The 23071-nt window shown below is 46.5% G+C and overlaps 2 protein-coding genes across 2 annotated transcripts in view; one reads left to right on the top strand and one right to left on the bottom strand.

Annotated features, from left to right (window-relative positions):
* Positions 1 to 147: 147 nt before the first annotated feature.
* On the bottom strand, positions 148 to 17817 carry srpk3 (SRSF protein kinase 3). The gene is given in 20 exon segments (XM_042491266.1): positions 148 to 546; positions 654 to 746; positions 869 to 938; positions 2585 to 2692; positions 2797 to 2894; positions 3004 to 3222; positions 3459 to 3510; positions 3640 to 3732; positions 10012 to 10037; positions 10453 to 10618; positions 11153 to 11281; positions 11502 to 11609; positions 12062 to 12149; positions 12273 to 12349; positions 12351 to 12382; positions 12688 to 12709; positions 12711 to 12757; positions 12760 to 13499; positions 16542 to 16635; positions 17383 to 17817. Coding segments are annotated over 20 exon segments (2457 nt in total). The 5' UTR covers positions 17393 to 17817; the 3' UTR covers positions 148 to 361.
* irak1 (interleukin-1 receptor-associated kinase 1) overlaps positions 17391 to 23071 on the top strand; it is a 12265-nt gene continuing 6584 nt past the window's right edge. Inside the window, exons 1-3 of the mRNA XM_042491313.1 lie at positions 17391 to 17818; positions 19865 to 19997; positions 21705 to 21810. Of these exons, the coding sequence (XP_042347247.1) occupies positions 17391 to 17818; positions 19865 to 19997; positions 21705 to 21810 (667 nt within the window). The remainder of the gene's footprint in view (positions 17819 to 19864; positions 19998 to 21704; positions 21811 to 23071) is intronic.

Raw genomic sequence — 23071 nt, 5'->3', positions numbered from 1 at the left:
TCAGGTCAAATCAGCAGAAATCAGGTGAAATCAAGTGAAATCAGGTGAAATCAGTTGAAATCAGGTGACATCAGCAGCATCGACAGAGATTCAGAGATGTAAGCAGGTTCCTTCAGGAGGGAAATTAAAACTGACTGAATCCAAAAAGACCGTTTTCAGATGTTTTATTGTGAAACACCCAGCAGGCCGCAGACAGGAAGTCTGCTCTGTGGCGGTGATGACATCACGCCCTCACTGATTGAGTCCATGAGGTCTCACGATCACAGCAGCTACCTGAGCGGCGCCAGTCCAGTTTACAGTCAGTCGAGGTGAAATCAACTCAGAGACGCCCAAAACATAGCGTGTGTGTGTGTGCGCGTGTTCATGTGTGCAGCCAGGCGTGCTGCAGGCACTGCGCCGCCGTCGCTCTGCGCTCAGGCTGCAGCTCCAACATGGTCAACAGGAAGTCGCTGAACTGAGCCGCCTGATCCAGCGGCCACTCGTACTTCTCCAACAACACCTCGAACAGACCCCACGGCTTCAGGCTGGAGATGTGACGCAGCTCCCCTGAGACAGGGATAGACAGGTGAGACAGGTGAGACAGGTAAGGACAGACAGGTGAGACAGGTGGGGACGGCGGACACAAGTACAGACAGATGGACGGCCTCTTTCACCTCTCCTGTTGAAGTACTCTCTGGAGTACCTTCCAGACAAAGCGAAGGGCAGAGGAATCGGTCCGAGCAGCTCGATGATGTGAGCGATGTGATCTGCACACAATCAAAATACACACAGTTTCACACTGCAGTGGTGTCTGTTACCTTCATGCTGAGTGTCAAACTGCACACTGCAGTAGTGTGTGCGGTAGAGTGTGTATTGTAAAGTGTACTACCTTCGTCTCTGGTGTAATCTTCCCCTGAATGAGGTTCAAACAGGTAATCTCCTGTCGCCAACTCAAACGCCTGAAATATCACCAATCAACACATCAATAATCAATACACAGGAGACATACGATACCATCACATTTTATAGTTTTTAAACGATTACTAGTACTATAAATAATGTATATAATGACAAATAATGACAAACCGTACTATGACGTTTTTGTCAGGTTTTGAAAGACGTACTGTACTTTGGTTTAGGGACGGGCGATATGACCTAAAAATAAAATCTCAGATTTTTTCACAACAAACGCGATTTACGATTTTAATCAATTCTTTTTCCTTCTTCAAAACAAACTACAAATGACAAAGAAATTACTCAAAACAAGTTTTGCTTTTGATTTCAGCAGTAAAAATTAAAGGCTTCTGTTAATATCGTGAACTGAATTTCCCTTTTGGGGTTAAAGTGCAAACATATCTTTAACACTGAGGCTGCAGTAATTTCACAAAACATATTCACATGAATTCACGCGGATCACGTCTTTATCAGCGTGTCTGTATCAGAACAGCTGCCAGAGCCTCGACATCAGCTGCACTCGTCTGCAGCCGCCAGCACTCCCAGTTACAGACCGGACCGCATCGCAGCAGGGCAGCTGGGCACCGGGCCCCCAAATCACCAAATCCGCCCCTGATAACTGAGAGGTCTGTCAGTGCTGCTCTGATGGATCTATAGATCAGCTGTGATCGATCAGCTTTGTTTCTGTTAGCAACACTTTTTGTCGCTCTTTGAAAACAGTCATATGAATCTCTTCAGTGACTTCGGTCCGGACAGGAATGTGCGGCACGAGCTGCGCTCGAGGATCCAAATGTGCACATACACCTGGAGCACACACACACACACCTGGAGCACACACACACACACCTGGAGCACACACACACACACACACACACTCTCCTTGTGTATTTTCAGTATTTCCTCTCTAACCAGCTGCTGTTGGCTGTTCCGTCGAGTATGTTTCGTGTATCGGGGCGGACGTGACTCCCGGTCCTCCGTGGAGATTAAAAGATAAACTTTGCAGGACTGTGATTTGTTCGAGATCTGACGCTGCAAAACCGAAACTAGTTCCACATTAATGACAAGAATGACTTTTCTGGGACAAAAATTGTGATTATCATTTTTAACAATCGCCCTGAATCACAAATTCAAATTAATCGATAAAAACGATTTATCACCCCGCCCTAACTATGATGTTTTAGTCATTTTTTGAACGACAAACTAAACACTGAAGTTTTTTGTCAGTTTTTGTACAACACACAATACTACGACCTTTTTGTCTAATTTTGAACAACATACTACACTCTGACGTTTTTAACAGTATTTTAACAACATAATATACTACGACATGTTTATCAGATTTTATATGACATACTACTCTATGATGTTTGTCAGTTTTTGAATAATATACAATATTCTATGACATTTTTGTCAAATTTTGAACGTCAAACTACACCATGACATTTTTTTAAACGACATACTGTAAGTTGACGCTTTTATCAGTTTTTGAACACATACTATACTATGACATTTTTTATCATTTTTTGAACAAAACACGATACTATGACGTTCTTTTATTTCTTGAACGACACGTTACACCATGACGTTGTTTTCAACGTGCTATAGTTGGGTGATTCTGAACACGCTGGTGTGCGTTCTCGTGTGCGTTTACCATGCATGCGGTGCTCCAGATGTCGGCTGGCGGTCCGTACTCTGCTCCAATCAGAACCTCCAGAGCTCTGTACTGTCTGGTCTGAATGTCCTCCGTGAAGTGTTTGTGCTGGACGAGAGACACACAGGACAGACAGAGGAGCCATCTGATTGGTCCAAAGTTCAAACTTTCACCACAGAGAGAAAGAAGATTAGAGGAGGACGCCGACTCACCACCCAGCAGGCATTTCCCAGATCAGCGATCTTCACTCTCAGTTTGTGGGCGTTCTGAGGATCCAGAGGACTGAGGACGAAGTCCGACGCACTGAACACTGAAACACGCAAACAACACGGGACATCATGTTTACTAACAACATATGTCATATCAACATATATAAAGAGTGTAGTGTGGTGTGTATCTGTGTGTGTGTTTTGTCCCACCGTCTCGTCCACTGGAGTATCCCGACTGAGTAGAGAGTGCGGACTCTGACGTCGCAGACATCACAGAGCTGGAGAAGCCTGATAGGCCGGAGGCAGGGCTGGAGAACCGTCCAGGGGCGTGGCCATTACACCTGTCCTCCAACCAGGAGCAGGCAGACTCTGGGCTCCCTTTGCTATTGGCTGTGGAGCAGTAAGTGTTGCCGTTGACAACCACAGAGCCTGAGAGAAGACACACACACACACACACACACACACACACACACACACAAATCTAATGCTGTACTGCACCACTAACACGTGTGTGTAACGAAGTATGTAACAGTGTTAAACATACTATTACACACACTGTAAGACAGTTATAAACAGTGTGTGACTGTGCAACAGTGTGTATAACAGTTTGTGTAACAGTCTGTGTAACAGTGTGTATTACAGCATGTATAACAGCATGTACTCACAGTTACTGTCTGTGTCGTCAGGTTGTAACACTCCGTCCTCCTCCTCCATCCTCTGAACACACACAGGCAGACATGGAAAGCTTTATTTTGAAGGGACTATGTAAAATGTCTTAAGTTCCTGATGTTTTGAATGGTTCTCGCAGTACTCCAGAGTCAGCAGTATTCTGAGTATTCATAGTACCTGTATATCCACCAATCTCTCCTCCAACAGTCTCTGCTGACGTTTGGCTTTCCTCTTTAACTTCTTCTTCTTGTTCTTAGACAGTTTACCTACCTACACACACACACACACACACACACACACAGAGACACACACACACACACACACACACACACACACACACACACACACGAGAGAGAGGCAGCAGAACACACAAACACTCGTGTCAAAGTGCTCTCACATACACGCTGTACCAACACTACACACTTTCTGCTCAGATTTGTTTTTCTTTGACAGAAACTTGAAACCAGAGTTTCCTTCAGTCAATCACAGACAGGTAACGATATCAAATTTTCTTAACACGATTATCGCGACCAAAATTATCACGATAAACGATATTATTGTAATTAGGGGTGGGCGACACGGCCCTTAAAGAATATCATGATATTTCAGGGTAATTTTGCGATAACAATATTCTTGGCGATATGACAAAATACTGAAAAATATATTAAAAAAAATTTAAAAAATGAATTTCAAGAGCATAAAATTGCAGCACAGTGTTATTGTTTTTATGTTAGCAATGTAACAGTTTGCCTTAAATTATATAGTGAAAACTAAACACACTTCCAGCGCCGACGCGAGTGGCAGCCTTACCAGTAGCTCTGTAGTTTAACGTTTTGTTTTAACTTGTGTTTTTCATCGCTATTTTTTTCAACTTTTCCTCCTCTTCACTTTTATACTGCACATACTGGGCAGTTCTTATTATATCCGATGGATATTTTATCTCCTGGAAGAAAAAACCTTGTTTATTCAAGGGGACAGCTGCTCTCTCTACGGACAATGGGGAAAACCGGCAGCTTTTGCTTTGTACCAGAGGAGCTGAGACGGCCGTACCGGGGCTGCAGAGCCGGCGCTAAGGTGAAGGCTAGGCAGAAAGCAAAGCGGTGGAGGTACAAGCCATCCATTCCATCCGTCGTAATGGGGAATGTAAACGCACTGACCGACAAGACCGACGAGCTGGCGGCTCTGGTGAAGAACCAGAAAATCTACAGGGAGTGTAGCCTGATGTGCTTCACGGAGACGTGGCTAACCGGCATCACTCCGGATGCTAATGTGGATTTGCCTGGATTCACCACTGTACGAGCGGACAGGGACGCTAAGCTAACCGGCAAACGCAAAGGCGGGGGACTCGCACTGTTCATTAACAAGAGATGGTGCAACCCGGGACATGTAACTGTAAAAGCGACGGTGTGCTGTCCGGACATTGAGCTGCTTGCGGTGAGTCTCAGACCTTACTACATGCCCAGAGAGTTCTCCCACGCCATTGCTGTTTGTGTTTACGTTCCTCCGCGGGCAGACGCGGAGGTGGCATGTGACGTCATCCACTCTAACATCGCGACGCTGCAAACACAGCACCCTGAGGCTTTCATTGCAATCTCTGGTGATTTCAATCATGTCAGCTTGGACTCTACTCTCCCAACATTTCATCAGTTTGTTAACTGTCCGACCAGGAAAAACAAGACAATAGACCTCCTTTATGCCAATGTGAAGGATGCATACTGTTCCTTTCCTCTTCCTCCACTGGGAAAATCAGACCATAATCTTGTCCTTCTCCAGCCCCAATACAAACCACGGGTCCTCAGGGAACCCACAACTACACGCTCTTTCAGGAAATGGTCTCCAGAGGCAGTGGATGCTCTGAGGGACTGCTTTGAGTGTACTGACTGGAGTGTGCTACAAGAACCACACAGTGAGGACATTGAGGGGGTCACACACTGCACCACGGACTACCTGAACTTCTGCATGGACATTGCTGTTCCCACCAAAACTGTGCGCTGCTTCCCTAACAACAAGCCCTGGATTACCAGCGATGTCAAAAACCTCCTCAACAAGAAAAAGAGGGCGTTTAAAGACAGAGACCGGGCAGAGCTGAAGCGCGTACAGGGAGAACTCAAGGTCCGACTGAGAGAAGCAAAGGAGTCCTACAGCAGGAAGCTGGAGCAGAAGTTGGGCAACAACAGCATGAGGGAGGTCTGGGATGGCATGAAAACCATCACAGGCTGCAACAAAAAGACCAACGGCTCAGCAGAGGGGGATGGGGTGAGAGCAAACCAGTTCAACCACTTCTACAACAGGTTTGATTCTCCTCCTCCTCCTCCTCCGCTACATGCAAAGGTTTTCCCCCACACACACCCCCCACTTACTGCTCTTGGCACCCACTTTCACACCTCTTCAACACCATCAGCTGCATGCTCAGTAGACAATGCCCCCCACTCCCCCCCCCCCCCCCCATGCCCCCCCTCCCCCCACCATCACTGCAGAGCAGGTCAGTAGAGAGCTGAGGAGACTCCGCCCCACGAAGGCAGCAGGGCCAGACAGGGTGTGTCCAAGAATGCTCAAGTTCTGTGCTGCTGAACTGGGGGAGCCTCTTCAGCATGTCTTCAACCTGAGCCTGCGACTGGGGAGGGTCCCTCTACTATGGAAAACTTCCTGCCTCATCCCAGTTCCAAAGAAGGCACACCCCAGTGTGCTGAATGACTACAGACCAGTTGCCCTGACTTCACACATTATGAAGACCCTGGAACGGCTCCTGCTGCACCACATCAGACCCCAGGTTCGCCAGGCACTCGACCCACTCCAGTTCGCTTACCAGGAGGAGGTCAGGGTGGACGACGCCATCCTGTATCTGCTACACAGGGCTTACTCTCATCTGGACACAGGGAGTGGCGCTGTGAGGATCATGTTTTTTGATTTTTCGAGCGCCTTCAACACGATCCAGCCCCCTCTACTGAGAGACAAGCTGGCAGATATGGGAGTGGAATCACACCTGGTGACCTGGATTATGAACTACCTCACAGGGAGACCTCAGTACGTCAGGCTGAGGGACTGCTCCTCTGACACGGTGGTCTGCAGCACTGGCGCACCACAAGGGACTGTTCTTTCCCCTGTCCTGTTCACTCTGTACACATCAGACTTTAAGTACACCTCTGAGCCGTGCCATGTGCAGAAGTACTCTGACGACACTGCAATCGTGGGATGTATCAGGGATGGACAGGAGGGGGAGTACAGGAGCCTGGTGGAGGACTTTGTGACATGGTGCAGGGCAAACCATCTGCAGATCAACACTACCAAGACCAAGGAGATGGTGGTGGATTTACGGAGGTCCAGGCCGCCTATGCAACAGATCTCCATTGAGGGGTCTGATGTGGTCGGGACCTACAGATACCTCGGGCTGCAGCTAGACAACAAACTGGACTGGTCTTTCAACACCGAGACCCTCCTCAAGAAGGCTCAGAGCAGGCTCTACTTCTTGAGGAGGCTGGGGTCCTTCAAAATCTGCCGGAAACTCCTACTGATGTTCTACCAGTCTGTTGTGGCAAGTGTCCTCTTCTATGCTGTGGTGTGCTGGGGAGGCAGCATCAAGAAGAGGGACGCCTCTCGGCTGGACAGGCTGGTAAGAAAAGCTGGCTCTGTGGTCGGCACAGAGCTGGACTCGATCACATCAGTGGCAGAGAGAAGGACTCTCAGCAAACTGCTCTGCATCATGGACAATGCCCAGCACCCTCTGCACGGCATCATCATCAGGCAGAGGAGTGTCTTCAGTGACAGGCTGCTGTCCCTGTCCTGCTCCACTGACAGGCTGAGGAAGTCGTTTGTCCCACAGGCCATACGACTCTTCAACTCCTCCTCACACAGATAAACACTGTTTGCACTGTTGCACTGTTCATACTGGTATTGCACTGTTTTATTGTTATTGTTGTTTTATATCTTGTGTTTTTGCATATTCTGCATCTCTTTTTTTCTCTGTATATATTGCTTATATATTTATTGGTCTATATTCTATTCTGTATGTTTAATATGCTGCTGGTTACTTAAATTTCCCTCGGGATCAATAAAGTACCTATCTATCTATCTATCTAAATAAAACCGAGTTTCAGATTCTGTACAAATAAAAATCATACAACAAAATAAAAATCAACTTTTTTACGAGCAGTTTGAAGCCTTTCCTCGCGACAGTTTGAATTGGCAACTTACGAAAGATGCTAGGCCGAGCCCGTGCATGCTGTCTGCACGAACTCGTTGCATTTGTTGTTGTTGTTGTTGCCACGCTCTCCTTACGGGATTTTTGGCTCTCCTCATACTCCTTTGAGTGCTTCTGTTTGAGGTGGTGAAATAAGTTTGATGTGTTGCCCCCCTTTGTGGTCACAGTCTTGTTACTCTTCTTACATATTGCCGTAGTCTGCCGCACATATAATCTTCTGTAACCAAACCAATTTCACACTAGTGAAGTCGCTCCCCTCTTCGGAACCAACTCATCCACCGCGGAGCCGGGACTTTTGCTTTCGGCCATGCTTGTTATTACTGCACGCTGCGTGCTTTGACGTCTTTTCCTTCTTCTCTAAGTTACTTACGGATCGCAAGTGTGTGACACCACATCCCCTATCCACAGTCTCCATTCTGGTCATCCGTCCAGTGTCATTAAGGAAAGTAAAGAGCATGCTTTGATGTCACTATGTCAAGAGGTAGAAATGTTGCCATTATAGCGATATGCATTTTTTTTTTTTATCATATAAAAAATATACCGGTCATGGATGATACCCTATGGAACGCCCCTAATTGCAATAATTTTGACACATGCTGGAAAATGTTCAAAAAGTACTGATGCCCACACTAACATCATGTTTTCAGGAAAGGGAGGGACGGACTGCACATTCAGCATTGCTACATCTGTAAGTGACTGTCGCTGCTAACTTTGGTAGAGGCATTACAGTCTAACAGTTAGTGCCCAAAATTAACTTTATCATAAACTGAACAATTGGGCTGTAACAAAAAAATCTACCTGCCAAGCATATTTTTGACCAGCCAAAATAATCGCCTTTTTTGTTTCAAAGCATGGTAATCACAAACGGTTATCATGATAATTAAAATTTAAATGATATTATTAACCATCAGGGATTATTACCACAATAACCATGATAACCAAACATCATTACATCCCTAGTCATTTATATAGGGCTGCCGCAATCAAAACATCCGCTGCTGCTGCCATCAAACATCTGCTGCTGCCGCCATTAAAACATCTACTGCTGCCGCCATTAAAACATCTACTGCTGCCACCATCAAAACATCTGCTGCTGCCACCATTAAAACATCTACTGCTGCCGCCATCAAAACATCTGCTGCTGCCACCATTAAAACATCTACTGCTGCTGCAATCAAAACATCCGCTGCTGCCACCATTAAAACATCTGCTGCTGCCGCCATTATAACATCTACTGCTGCCGCAATCAAAACATCTGCTGCTGCCACCATTAAAACATCTGCTGCTGCCGCCATTATAACATCTACTGCTGCCGCAATCAAAACATCTGCTGCTGCGGCCATTAAAACATCTACTGCTGCCGCAATCAAAACATCTGCTGCTGCCGCCATTAAAACATCTACTGCTGCCGCCATTAAAACATCCGCTGCTGCTACCATTAAAACATCTACTGCTGCTGCCATCAAAACGTCTGCTGCTGCCGCCATTAAAACATCTACTGCTGCCGCCATCAAAACATCTGCTGCTGCCGCCATTAAAACATCTACTGCTGCTGCAATCAAAACATCCGCTGCTGCCACCATTAAAACATCTACTGCTGCCGCCATTTAAAACATCCGCTGCTGCCGCCATTAAAACATCTACTGCTGCTGCAATCAAAACATCCGCTGCTGCCACCATTAAAACATCCGCTGCTGCCGCCATTAAAACGTCTACTGCTGCTGCAATCAAAACATCCGCTGCTGCCACCATTAAAAACATCTACTGCTGCCGCCATTAAAAACATCTGCTGCTGCCGCCATTAAAACATCTACTGCTGCTGCAATCAAAACATCCGCTGCTGCCACCATTAAAACATCCGCTGCTGCCGCCATTAAAACGTCTACTGCTGCTGCAATCAAAACATCTGCTGCTGCTGCCATCAAACATCAGCTTCCGCCGCCATTTAAAACATCTACTGCTGCCGCCATCAAAACATCTACTGCTGCCGCCATTAAAACATCCGCTGCTGCCGCAATTAACACATCTACTGCCACCATCAAATATATGTAATGTACTGTAATTTACAGACAGAGCAGTAGTATGTAATCTGGTACAGACAGAGCAGTAGTCTGCACTCTGGGTACAGAAGAAGCAGAAGTTTGTACTCTGGGTACAGACGGAGCAGCAGAACATCACAACCAGTGAAACTGTTCATTCCGCTCCGGCTAAAAGTTTTATTTTCACTCGCTGACATTACAAGAAACAACGTGTCATCTCACTTCCTTTATCAGGTGTTATCCTATCAACCGGATGCAATTTTCCGCAGGTAACCAATGAAAACACAGCAGGTCTCACTCCTTAACACTTACCTCCAGATCCCTGGGAGCCATGCTAACTAGAGAGAGTGAGAGAGAGACACGTGGAGACAGACAGGGAGAGAGAGACAGGAAGATAACATCAGAAACAGGAAATCAAGATGGAGACAGACAGACAGGTAAGACCTGTGAAGAGAGGGAGACAGGTTAGAGACAGAGAGACAGACAGAGACAGACAGGTACGACCTGTGAAGAGAAGGAGACAGGTTAAAGAGACAGAGACAGACAGAGAGACAGAGATGCTGAGACAGACAGATAGAGACAGAGACAGACAGAGAGACAGACAGACAGAGAGAGAGACAGACATGGTGGAAACCACAGCTCCCAGTACCACTGCTGCCTGAGTCCAGTGGACATACATTTGATCATCTGTCACTCCCTATGACATCACGATTCACCACTGTGGCTCTGATCAATCAGAGGGCTGCTCCTCACCTGACGACCCTGAGGGGGGCGGGGCTCCAGCTCTCTGCCAGACGGTGGCCTCGGCCGCCAGCCGCCGCACGTACACATCGTCCACGTCCAGCAGGATGTTCTCCGGCTTAATGTCCGTGTGGATGATCTTACACTTAGAGTGCAGGTAGTCCAGACCCTGCAGCACCTGCAGGTCAACGAATCACAGCCGGTCAACAGGTCAACATGTCACCACACGAGTCGACAAGTCGGTCAACAGTCACTAGTGACTGTGTCACCTGACAGGTCAACATGTCACTTCACAAGTCACTCAGTCAATCAATGAGGCGAGCCAGTCAACAGGTCAATATGTCACTACACAGGTCAATGAGTCAGTCAACAGTCAATGAGTCACAGAGTCACCTGACAGGTCAACCAGTCACTTCACAAATCACCAACTCACCCAACAGGTCAACCAGTCACTACACGAGTCGACAAGTCAGTCAACAGTTAACAATTCACCAGGTCACCCAACATGTTGACCAGTCACTACACAAGTCACCCAGTCGATCAACCAGTCACTACAGGAGTTAACCAGTCACTCAACAAGTCAACAAGTTACTACATGAGTCACCAAGTCAATCCACAGCTCAACCCTTCACTGCACGAGTCACTGAGATAATCAACAATTTGATGAGTCAGTCAGTCAAAAAGTCAATCGACAGGTCAGCTAGTCAGTTACCTGTCTGATAATGGTCTTGACGCAGACCAGAGGCAGCCCCATGTAGTTTGACTTAATGATCCACTTTAGCAGCTGATGACCCAAAACCTCCAGAACCATGCAAACATCTGACTGAGGCTGAGGAAAATACTGACAGGTACACAGGGAAACAGTTACACAGGTACACAGGTATACAGGTGCTCAGGTACACAGATGCACAGGTACAAGTATAGAGGTGCACAAATACACAGGTACACAGGTGCACTCGTGTACAGGTGTAGAGGTATACAAGTACACAGGTGTACAAGTGTACATGTACACATGTAGTCAGGTATAACAGATATACAGGCACACAGGTATACAGGCTTACAGGCAGGTGATAAAGGATACGGACTCCGTTGACTCCGGAGATTTTGAAGTCATCTATCAGCTGGACGATGGTCTCTCTGTAGGGGTCAGAGGGGTCACTGTCCCTCACCTGGACACACAGACACACCTGTCACCTGAGGTACACTGCCATGTTGTTATGTTACTGATGAGGAAAAACACAGCAGAGATCACAGTCTTCACACAATATATAACCTCTGTGTGTGTGTGAGTGAGTGTGTGGTGTGTAGAGTGAAGTGTGTGTGTGTGTGTGTGTGTGTGTGAGTGAGTGTGTGTGTGAGTGAGTGAGTGAGTGAGTGAGTGTGTGTGTGTGTGTGTGTGTGTGTGTGTGTGTGTGTGAGTGAGTGAGTGAGTGAGTGAGTGAGTGAGTGAGTGTGTGTGTGTGAGAGTGAGTGTGTGTGTGTGTGTGTGTGTGTGAGTGAGTGAGTGAGTGAGTGAGTGAGTGAGTGTGAGTGAGTGAGTGAGTGAGTGAGTGAGTGAGTGAGTGTGTGTGTGTGTGTGTGTGTGTGTGTGTGTGTGTGTGTGTGTGTACAGGTGACTCACACATCTGAGCAGCTTGATCTCATCCAGAGCTGTCTCGGTGTAATGCGGAGCACTCTTCACCACCTTCAACGCCACAAAGCGTTTCTTCTTCCCTGAACAAAACACACACACACACACATTCAGTGAGGAAACAGAGTCACAGCAGATCCTTCAAAATAAAAGCCCTTAGTGTGTGTGTGTGTGTGTGTGTGTGTGTGTGTGTGTGTCGTACTGCAGGTCCCAACAGAGCCACACGGTGGAGAAATGACCCCAGCCCAGCTTCCTGACCACATGGTAGCGCCCGTTAAAACAGGTCCCCGATCTTCACCGGGTAGTATCCACCTGACGAGAACACAGCAGAGACAGGGTGAGAACAACAGAACACACTGTAGAGAACACAGCAGAGACAGGGTGAGAACAGATCAGACTGTAGCGAACACAACAGAGACAGGGTGAGAACAGATCAGACTGTAGAAGAACACAGCAGAGACAGGGTGAGAACAGATCAACTGTAGAGAAACACAGCAGAAAACAGGGTGAGAACAGATCAGACTGTAGAGAACACAGCAGAGACAGGGTGGGAACAACAGAACAGACTGTAGAGAACGTAGCAGAGACAGGGTGAGAACAGCAGAACATAGGGTCACCTTTGCAGTAATCGGACGGGTCCCTCCTGCTCCTCATCGTCAGAGCCCAGCAGCTGGACAGGGGGCGGGTTAACTCGAGAGGGGGCGGGGTCAGAGTCAAACGGCGGGCGGCCGCGTGTGGGGCAGCTGATGACATCATGGAAGGCAGAGTGGCGTGGTGGCCGAGAGCATCGAGGGAACGGAGGAAGGAGGTGGACGGGGAGCAGACGGGGGAGTAGAGGTGGGAGGAGCCACTGGAGGTAAAGGTCACTGAGGTCAGCAGGAAGGGGTCGGGGTGGTAGGGGCTTAGTGGCGGTGTGGGAGGAGCTTTGGTGGGCGGTGGGGCAGAAATTGACATTGATTCAGAGGCATTGTGGGTAATGTTGAGAGTTCTGTGAGGCGATGTGGAGGAATTTTGGGTAATGTTTTGGTCAACAGATGGTGACTGGCTGGCACTGTGGGCGGGGCTTGGAGAGGTGGCGAGAGGTGATTGGCTGCAGGTGTGAGGTGTAGGTGGTGCTATCGGGGCAGTGTGTGGACTGTCAGAAGGGACCAGGTGAGCTGCAGGTGTGTCTGCTGTATCTGGAGGGGGGGACGTGGCCTGGGGTGGAGGCGAGGGGCATTGGGGTTGACTGTGGCGGGGCGGTGGGGTGTTTCCGGTCTGTGGCGGTCCGGTGATGGACTCGTGGACCTCGGCGGTGCATGGCAGCGTGTTGGTCGGTGTGACTGTCTCTGTAGTATTTCGGGGGCGGAGTCCGGTGGTTTGAGGTGTCGGGGCGGGGCTGCTGTTGGCATTTGGACTCTGAAGGTTGCTGATGTCATCATGCCTGAAACTGAGAACACGGAGTCACACCTCAAACTACACGTCACTGCCCTCCCACACTGTGATTGGTCACCTTCTTTCTGTGAAAGCGCTCACATGGTTAGACCCTAACCCTCTCCGTCACATTAAGAACGGTCCCTAACCAGCAGAGAGTCAGAGGGCTACTAAACCATGCCCAATGACTGACCACATGTGACACCACACCCGGTTTGCCTGCGTACGAAAAAAATTCAGTGTGAATGCTGTGACTCACAGAAACTGCTCAAACTGAGGCGGCATTCAGACATGGCCCGACTGAAAACAAAAAAATCTTTCTTCCTCTGCGATCATATAAAAACACAGTGAAAACCATCCTCGTGTTCACGGATCTGCAAAAACAACCGAACACGCTGTAGTGTGTACGCCGGGGCAGCAGCCGGTGATTTACCTTTAATGACACACAATAAGACCACGCTGCCGTGACGTCACCGCTTTCACAGGATCATCGCCAGTTTCCACAAGGACAGAAGGGGAGGCGGAGACTGCACTCTCACACATGCTTTCTATAGATTGTGTTTTCAGGCCCCCAAAACGCTGTTGTCATGGAAACGAAAGGCCGAACTAAAACAAAAGGTAAACTTTCATGTAAGAACCGTCGCCATGGTAACGGCAACTGAGAAGCATTAAATATTGTCTCTGGTTATCATGAAACTGTCGTCGTGTTTATATGAATGTAAAGTCTTTTATTTTATGTTTACAGGAAGTGTTGCAGAAATAAACCTCACAGTGAAAAAACAGAAAAGAAACATCACCCACGATTCTTTGGAGTAAGGTTTATTCCCTTCTGGTATTTTTTATTCTTCATTCATCTATTGTTTTCTTTTTCTTCTTATTTCATATATACACATCTTTCTTTCTTTCTTGATGTTTTTGTTGTCAGTTACCTGCTCAGGGTCTACAGACGTCAATGATCAGTCCTGCTGACTGCGGTATGATGTTCTGTGCTGTGTCCCTTTAAAATTAACATCAAATTAAATTTGCTTATTCATGTATTTAATTATATATCGGTTTTGTAATTATTTTCCTGACGCCTCTTTGTTCTGTGATGTCATAGCAGGACTTCATCGAGCTACGCAGCTGATTGGTTGATCAGACAGGAGCCCGTACCTGCTCAGGTGGGGACGTTTTCGGCCTGAACTGGTGATGGTGTCATTCTGACCACACAGTCGACGGGTCGTATATCTGAGTCACACACAGCTGCTCTCTGAATCACCACGGTGACGAGCCACACCGAAATAGACTGAGAGTGTGAGCGTGTGTGTGTGTGTGTGTGTGGTTCTATTATTGGAGCGGGGTCTGTGCGGGCCGAGCTCCGAACCTGTTTCTGTCAGTAGGACACCAGCTAGCTTAGCTTAGCACAAACACTGGAAGCAGAGGGAAACTGTTAGCCTAGCTTAGCAAAGAGCCCAGCTGAAGCCTCCCTCAGAGACACGCCAACACAGAGCAGCGTGCACATGAGCCTCGCAAAAACCACTGCGCAGTTGATTTTATTTTACTAATGATTTGTTTTACTTTTAATTTTAATAAAAATATATCATTTAATTTATTTTATTTTATTTCAGATCAACATTGTACATTGTATTTCCTGTTCAATCAGCTGAGACCAAACGCTCCGATCCGATTTTTTGGAAAACTCCACGCTGCCCGATGTTTTCCTGCTGAGTCAACGTTCTGTCCCAGTTTCCTGCGTGGTGGAAACGTTAGGATGCGGTGTACGGCTTACAGCGTTTTTACAGGGAAAACTATTGATGGTGTAAGTGATATGAAATATGAAGGGAAAGATAACCAACAGCTCTCATGATATAAGGCCAAAAACCCCTGAATGATCAAATCCACAGACATTTGGAGGATTTCAAGCCATATTTCACCATATTTTAAAGCTACATCGCCACACACTACATATATATATATATCTCCATATTTTTAAATGGCCTTTAAATTAATGTTATCTGCTAAAATTAAAGACATTATTGAATGAACTGCAGTTACAATAAAGTTAAATAAAGCAGCTGCTCTTTCAGCGGTTTAAGGATTCATCCTCTGCAAGCTGGAAACAAACTAACAGCTCTGCAGATGCAGATGCAGACGCTCAGTGAGTGTGTGAAAGGCTGCAGGAGAGAGCTGCAACTGAAACACCGGTGGCGTATAAAAACGACATGACAATTCATACTCAATTCACAATTCTTTTTCTTTTTAATTTGAATTTTTTTCTTTATATTTTTGGCAATTTTCCTTTCTTTTAATATTTTTGGTGATTTAAAAAAAATGGTGATTTTTTTTGTGGGGGGGGGATACTTTTATTTTTCTTCAATTTTTCAGGGCGATTTTTTTTTTCTCTAAAAGTTTTTGGCAATTTTTTTGTTCTTTTAAAATTCTTAATTTTTAAAGAAAACATTCCTACCATACCTGGGGGCCCACCAAAATCAGAATCTCCAAAACGACACTATATATCAGCTAGAAACTGTAAAAACAGTTATTATTGATTGACAACATGTGTGACAAACTCTTTATACATTTTCCCCAAATCACTTAGGGAGGCTTATAGTTAGGGCTGGCTCAGACTCTCCTGTTTGATTAAGTTTACAGTTAGGGCTGGCTCAGACTCTCCTGTTTGATTAAGTTTACAGTTAGGGCTGGCTCAGACTCTCCTGTTGTTGTGGTTGTCGGGGTCTGACCTGATGCTGAACACTACCGCGTTATTGTTAGTCATACTTCCATTATTATTATACGCGTGATTTTCTCCTGCCACATATGTAATCTATCACATATGCACGAAGCATACATACATTTATGATATCCATATTTTATGATTGTTGGTAGAGTTGTTATTGTTATTGTTGTCTCCTCTCATTCTGTCATCTGAATTATTATAATTTTATTATGTTGATCTACATACAGAACTGAAACCCAACCACAGTCACACAGCTAAATATAGCCTCCATCAGCACGTGCGTGTTACAGAGTGTGTGTGTGTGTGTGTGTGTGTGTGTGTGTGTGTGTGTGTGTGCATTACCGGTTCTCGTCTGTTCGGATTCTCCTGTGTTTTTTGCCTCTCCGTCTGTGTTTCTTGCTGGTGGCGGTGGTGTGTCCACTTCCTGCGCCAACGGCTGCAGACAGAAAAAGCAACATTCAGTCACAAACTGCATTTACAAACATCGGCACTCGTATGACACGAGGGACTCGTCCCTTCAGAGTCACAAGGAGACACTCAGTAACGCCACAAACCAAACTCCATTTAAAAAGCATCCAATTTAACACTTTTTTTCTGCATTTGTAAACTTGCAGAAGTGCAGGAACCATAAAAATCTATATTACATTAAATATAAATACGTAAGAAAAATATTAAATCTATATTTCTTTATCTTATTTTACAAATCACATTTCAACATTAAATCTTAACTCCTAAAGAGAAACTTCACTAATGTAGCTGCTGCATTTAAACATCGACTTCTTCCTTTTGCAACCACGCCGGAGCTCTGTTTACAGCAGCGAAATTAGTACATTTACTCGAGTACTAGACTGTGTGTGTATGTCTGTGAGTGTCTATGTGTGTGTGTCTTGGTGCGTGTGTGCGTGTATGTGTGCCTGAGTGTGTGTGAGTGTCTGTGTGTGTGTGTGTGTGTGTGTGTGTGTGTGCCTGAGTGTGTGTGAGTGTCTGTGTGTGTGTGTGTGTGTGTGTCTGTGTGTGTGTGTGTGTGTGTGTGTGTGTGTGTATCTTGGGCTGGTACTGTTAGCTCACAGTAGCTAGCAGCAGTTAGCATGTTAGCTCTCTGGAGTTCAGCGTGTTGAGTTAACGACACAAACTGAACCGGAACACCGACCCCGTTCAGTGCTCCGGGTTGGCGGTACCGTACCTATCAGCATGTTGTCACCGGTCCGGTTCGGGGCTCCGGTCGCGCGGTCGGTCCCCTGGACGCTAACGCTGTTAGCTGTTAGCCGGAAGCTAACTTCGGCCCCCGAGCCGGCGGACAGACCCGGAGTCGGTGACCCGGGTCAGAGCGGCTCGGTGCGGCGGAGCGTGGTGAGCACGAGCCGGGGGCCTGTCCAAAAACAGCTGACGGCGTGTCGTCACTCCGTTAGCTCCGTTAGCTCGGTTAGCTTGGTTAGCTCGGTTAGCTCAGCGGCTCTCCTACGATCTGGACCGGCTCCGTTACGGGTATGTAGCACCGGCTCTGCGATTCCGGGTCGGTGGTCTCAGTCGGTGGTGGTGTCTCAGCGTGTCTGTCGGTCCTTCGGGTCTGAACAGCTGCTGCCAGGCGGACACCGGACACCGGTCTGCGCGCAGGCGCAGTGAGGAGGGACCAGACTGGGAGCAGGGGGCGGGGCCTCAAACTCATGGACCTATTATAAACCGCACACATTTATTATCGATCCACGTGATAAACCGCACACATTTATTATCGATCCACGTGATAAACCGCACACATTTATTATCGATCCATGACTGCACAAACTCAAACTGAGATTATCACTTATGTCGAATAAGTGTCCATTTATCTCATAAAGAGTTTACTCTGCCATGAGGCAGTGTTTCAGGTGACTGTAAAAAGACATATTTGTCCAAACTGCGGTGGAAACACTTTTAAGTCTTTTCTAGGTCACATGACTGTGAGGTCACATGACGCTGTGAGGTCACATGATGCTGCTTTCATCCACATTTACTAAATATCAGTGAAGTTGAACACAAATCTGTGATAGAAACCCTCCTGCTGACTCTGGTTTCTACTTTAGTCAGTTTTCTCTATTGAAGAAAAATAACTGCTGCAGGTGATGTTAATTAATCTTTGTTAGTTATCATTTAATCTTTTTCCTTTATTCTGTCTCGATCATATTTAATTCTGTAATTATTTTTATCATTTCTGTGTTTACTGCTAATATTCGTTGATTGTATCTGCTCTGATTGGTATGGATTGTTCCCGTGAGTCTCTTCTGTCTCACTCAGTTCAGACATTAATGTTCGGCTCTTATGTCGCCTCAATGGACAAAGAACTCTGCTTTTAGGTTATGTTATAAGTTATGTTATAATAATTACTGTTGAAATAATTCTATACAACTTATGTTTAAATAAAAACTTTTATTATAGTCTATATACAAGTTATGTTACAACAATAATTATTATTATTGTTATTATTACTAGTAGTAGTACTAGTAGAAGGAGTAGTAGTAGTACTAGTAGAAGGAGTAGCAGTAGTAGTAGTAGAAGGAGAAGTATTAGTAGTAGTAGTAGTAGTAGTACTAGTAACATCCGTGGTGACGTGTTTATGGAGAAATTACCCAAAAAGTGAGCAAGAAATTAGTAGAAGAAAATTACCTGCAAATTAGCAACAAAAGGGGAAAGTTTAAAAAAAAAGAAAAAAAGGAGATGACCTGGGAAAAAAGTGCTTAAAATTCTAGTTATTCTCTGAAATATTTTTAAATACACTAATTAGGATAATTATAAAGACAGTGTAGGTTGAGAAAAGCTCCCCTAGATTTAAAAACATCATTTTCCAAATTGCTAATATCTTGCAGACTGTAGAAGATTTCTCGCCAAGCTTTTTTTCAAAGAGGAAATGGCAGCCGTCTGCTCCGGGTTCAAAGGGTTAACTCCGTGCGACAGGCATCTGAACGCAGCACGAGAGCAGCAATGTGGCTCCGGGTTTTAAAGGGTTAAAGTCCAAAGACAATCAGCAGAATTCAAACCTCAGAATAAACTGTTAAAATTATAACTTTATTTTGACATGATTCAAACTGTGTTTGGCCTCCTGCCCCTTCACAATAAAAGCACATTTCCGCTGCAGACGGACTTGTCCTCGTCCTCGTCCTCGTCCTGGGACAGGTATTTACAGGCACATTTACACACCATTAGAAACTGTACACCATCAGTAGAAAACCTCGTCCTGGATCCTTTTTATACAAACCCTGGAAAGTTTTGATTCCCTTGTAGAAAAAACATTTCGGTAACAAACCGAGCTTGACCAATCAGAGCTCAGGATCTCTTTCATCGTGTCCCAGATTAGAAAACTGTACAGAGATCAGGAGGTCAAAGGTCAAACTGTGACCTCATCAGGGACACCAGCTGGTGTCTGAATATGAAAAAAAATTATCTTAAAGAAGCACCAAAAATCTTCATCATCATCGTCATCATCGTCACACGCATGCAGAGTTCTAATAAGATCAGAGAACTACAACTACGGGTCAAACACAGGCTCAAAAAACACAGCAGGCAAAAACAGCGAGGAGAGAACCAAACAGCGAGAACCAGCAGGAACACCAGAAGAGGAAACGTCTGGACGCCGCGAGCAGCAGCACGAAGATCATCCCACAAAGAACACCTGGTCCTGGTTTCTGTTTCAGTTCAGTAGCAGGAACCGGACCCCTTACACATCAGCTGATGGATCAGGCTCACAGAGAGTCCACTTACACCCACAGAGTCCTCCGAGAGTCCAGGAAAGTTCAAGAGAGTCCAGGAAAGTCTCCCATCAGGAGAGTCCGTACTCTGTGTGTGTGACTGTAGCACTCTGTGGGGCCGGTCCAGGAGAGTCCAGGAGAGTCCAGGGAGTATCCCATCGATCAGGGCACATGAAGACTTAATAAAACTCCACAGCGGCTGAATCTCACTTTGTGAGAAAACAATGGCTAAAACAACAAACTGTTGCCATGGAGACACAGCTGATAATCTGGAGGCTGAATCTAGACCTCGAACTGGACCTGCAAACTGAGTCCTTGTGGATCTCATCACAGCGATAAACGGCACTCTGAGACATTTCTTCACACAGTGAGACACGTGGCCTGCAGTGAATCTGAAACACCCTCACAGCATGAGGCCCAATAAACAACATCTGTAATCATCATTATTGATTATCGGTATTTTTATCATTATTGATTTCTGAGATTAAACTCACGCAGTCGACGAGTCCATCAGGTGTTTGGATTCAGCTGACCGATACCAGAGCGAAACGCCACGGCGGCTCAGCTAAGTGAGAAGAGAGACACCACACCCCCGAGGCCTCGGTCTGCAGGTGTGTGGCGGTTTGTTCGGTGATGTCACAGTTTCACCTGAGGCCTCCGTCTGCAGGTGTGTGGCGGTTTGTTCGGTGATGTCACAGTTTCACCTGAGGCCTCGGTCTGCAGGTGTGTGGCGGTTTGTTCGGTGATGTCACAGTTTCAGTGTGAGCGAGCCAGGGAACATGGCGGTGCGCTGGTGTGACATCTGGTGATACTCAGGCTGTTTCCTGTTTGTTTTTCCTCCCGCCGTCAACACGAATAAAACATTAAAATGCATTTATCTTCCTGTTACACACTGGGACATAATAAGGCTGCTGTGAGAACAGACAGCGCCACCTAGCTGCAAGAGTGAAGGCACAGCTGGGATAAATAGGTATAAATAAGACTCACAGTATGTACATGTAATAAGTTAGTAACACACACACACACACACACACACACACACACACACACACACACACACACGAAGCTCCTCCCCCCAGTGGATTGTTTTTTCGTTTGTCAGCTATTTGTTCGGTCAGCAGCTTTATGTTTTCAGTGTGATTCCAGCTTCCTGTCCCTCCATCCATAGAAAAATGTGCAGATCCTTTCATTGGCTGACTCGCTGACACGGCAGCGGCCGCGCGGGTTTGTGAATGACGCATTGAGTCAGCTGGTCACGACTTCGGGTAAAAACACACCCGCAACCTGACACCGAGTCGCGTTGTGAAGACCTGTTCTGTAGGCAAATGTGTAGGAATGACCCACCCGGCGCTCCCTGTGATTGGCTACATGGTTAAAAAAACAAAAAACACCTGCACACTTCCTGCCCCGCCCAAGTTTAATGAAGACAACGTTTCAATCCAACGTTTTTGTGTCAGAGGGTCCTGACCTAATCAGGATCTAAGTCGGACGGGAACGTTGCCTTCGTTAAACTTGGCTAGAACTCGCTGGCGTCACCGGTTAGACTGGTTGGGGTGAGAAAATCACGGTGAACCATTCAGAGGCGAAGTGAAGCCAAGCGTACACCGTGCGGTTTTAGCCCATTTGTAAGCTGCGTAACTCATTTTGAAATCAGTTTCAGTGTCATCGGGCGTCGTTTGGCGTGCAGTGTCCAGCGGGGAGCGAGGACCAACCTTCTGCTCCCGATCAGCCATCAGACGGTCGGGTGAATATCTGACGTGTCGGAGGTTTTGGTCGGCCAACGCAGGTTCTCGCACAGCTGAAGCGCTGCCACAAGTCGAGTCGGCTGCGTGAAGTGGAGAACGGAGTGTCTGAAAACGCCATGGCAACACAACGCCAAACAGAAAATGCAGGTTGGTCGAGCTGTGCACAACATGGACATTAGCAGAGCTCCACTTATCTCTGCAGAATGGACAAAACCAACTGTCCTCACCTCTGCGAGTCCATATGTGCCGGCGGCTGTTTCTCTGAGGCATCCCCATGCTTCTGCCTCGTTAGCATTGTCGTTAGCATCCGCCCCGGAGCTCTCAAACTAAACTTTATTGACAATTGTCAACAGCCAGGATGGTTCTTGAGTTTCCACAGTCCTTGAGTGCAAACGGTCTTTGGGGGCCGACGTACCATTTTTACTCGTACAGTGCTCTCAGATGGTGGCGTGGCCATCAGACCGCACAGTGTGAGCACAGCTGATGGTGAGCTTTGGCTTCACGTCACAGACGAGTTTCTCATCCAGTCTGAGTTTGAATTAACAACATTTATAAACTTGTATGGCGTTTGACCAGCTGAGGGCCAGACGTCTGACCCCCAGATTCACTTTCTGCCGATGGTCTTCACATCTTGTCCTGTCTGAACTATCAGTTTGTTTTATCATCTTTTCCATCAATAAATTTCCACGTCTTCGTTGAGTCAGACGCTAGACGTGACCCGTATGGATCTATGGTGGCACTGTGGTCTCCATAGCAACAAGCATCACTGGGCGACACTCCTTCATCCCTCTGCTGCATGCTGATTGGCTGATAAATGTACCTTCAGCTCATGTCAGGTCCAATCAAAATGTCCTGTAACACCTGAGAGGAGTGAATGTGGACTGAGGAAGACTGAGGAGGTTCAAGTCCTGAGGCTTTGTGGGGTCGGGGTTCAGGAACTGGACTCACACTGAGAACTCTCCCTGATTCGGTTATTGCCTTCAGAAAAACTCCTGATGCAGATCTGTGCTGGTTTCACTCGAAAAAGCTAAAAATGATCGTCGATAAAAAACATCCAGCATGTCTGAGATCAGCAGCAGGCCGATAATCAATACCTGTGATCAGAACAGGAACTATCAAAATTGTGCTTTGGCACTCCACAGACAGCAGGGAACTCTGGGAAATGTAGTGCAAGGCAGCGGATCATCATCTTTGATCTGATTGCTTAGATTGTCAAGGGTCAGTTTACCGCTGCGGTGTTTTAGCAGGTGAAGTTTAGCTGTAGTACAGGTGAAGTTTAGCTGTAGTTCATGTGTAGTTTAGATGTAGTACAGGTGAAGTTTAGCTGTAGTTCAGGTGTAGTTTAGCTGTAGTACAGGTGTAGTTTAGCTGTACTTGAAGTGTAGTTTAGCTGCAGTACAGGTGAAGT

This window comes from Plectropomus leopardus, chromosome 8, assembly GCF_008729295.1.
Source record: "Plectropomus leopardus isolate mb chromosome 8, YSFRI_Pleo_2.0, whole genome shotgun sequence".
Classification (NCBI taxonomy): domain Eukaryota; kingdom Metazoa; phylum Chordata; class Actinopteri; order Perciformes; family Serranidae; genus Plectropomus; species Plectropomus leopardus.
The sequence above is the reverse complement of the archived record's forward strand: the minus strand, read 5'-3'. Positions and strand labels throughout refer to the sequence as shown.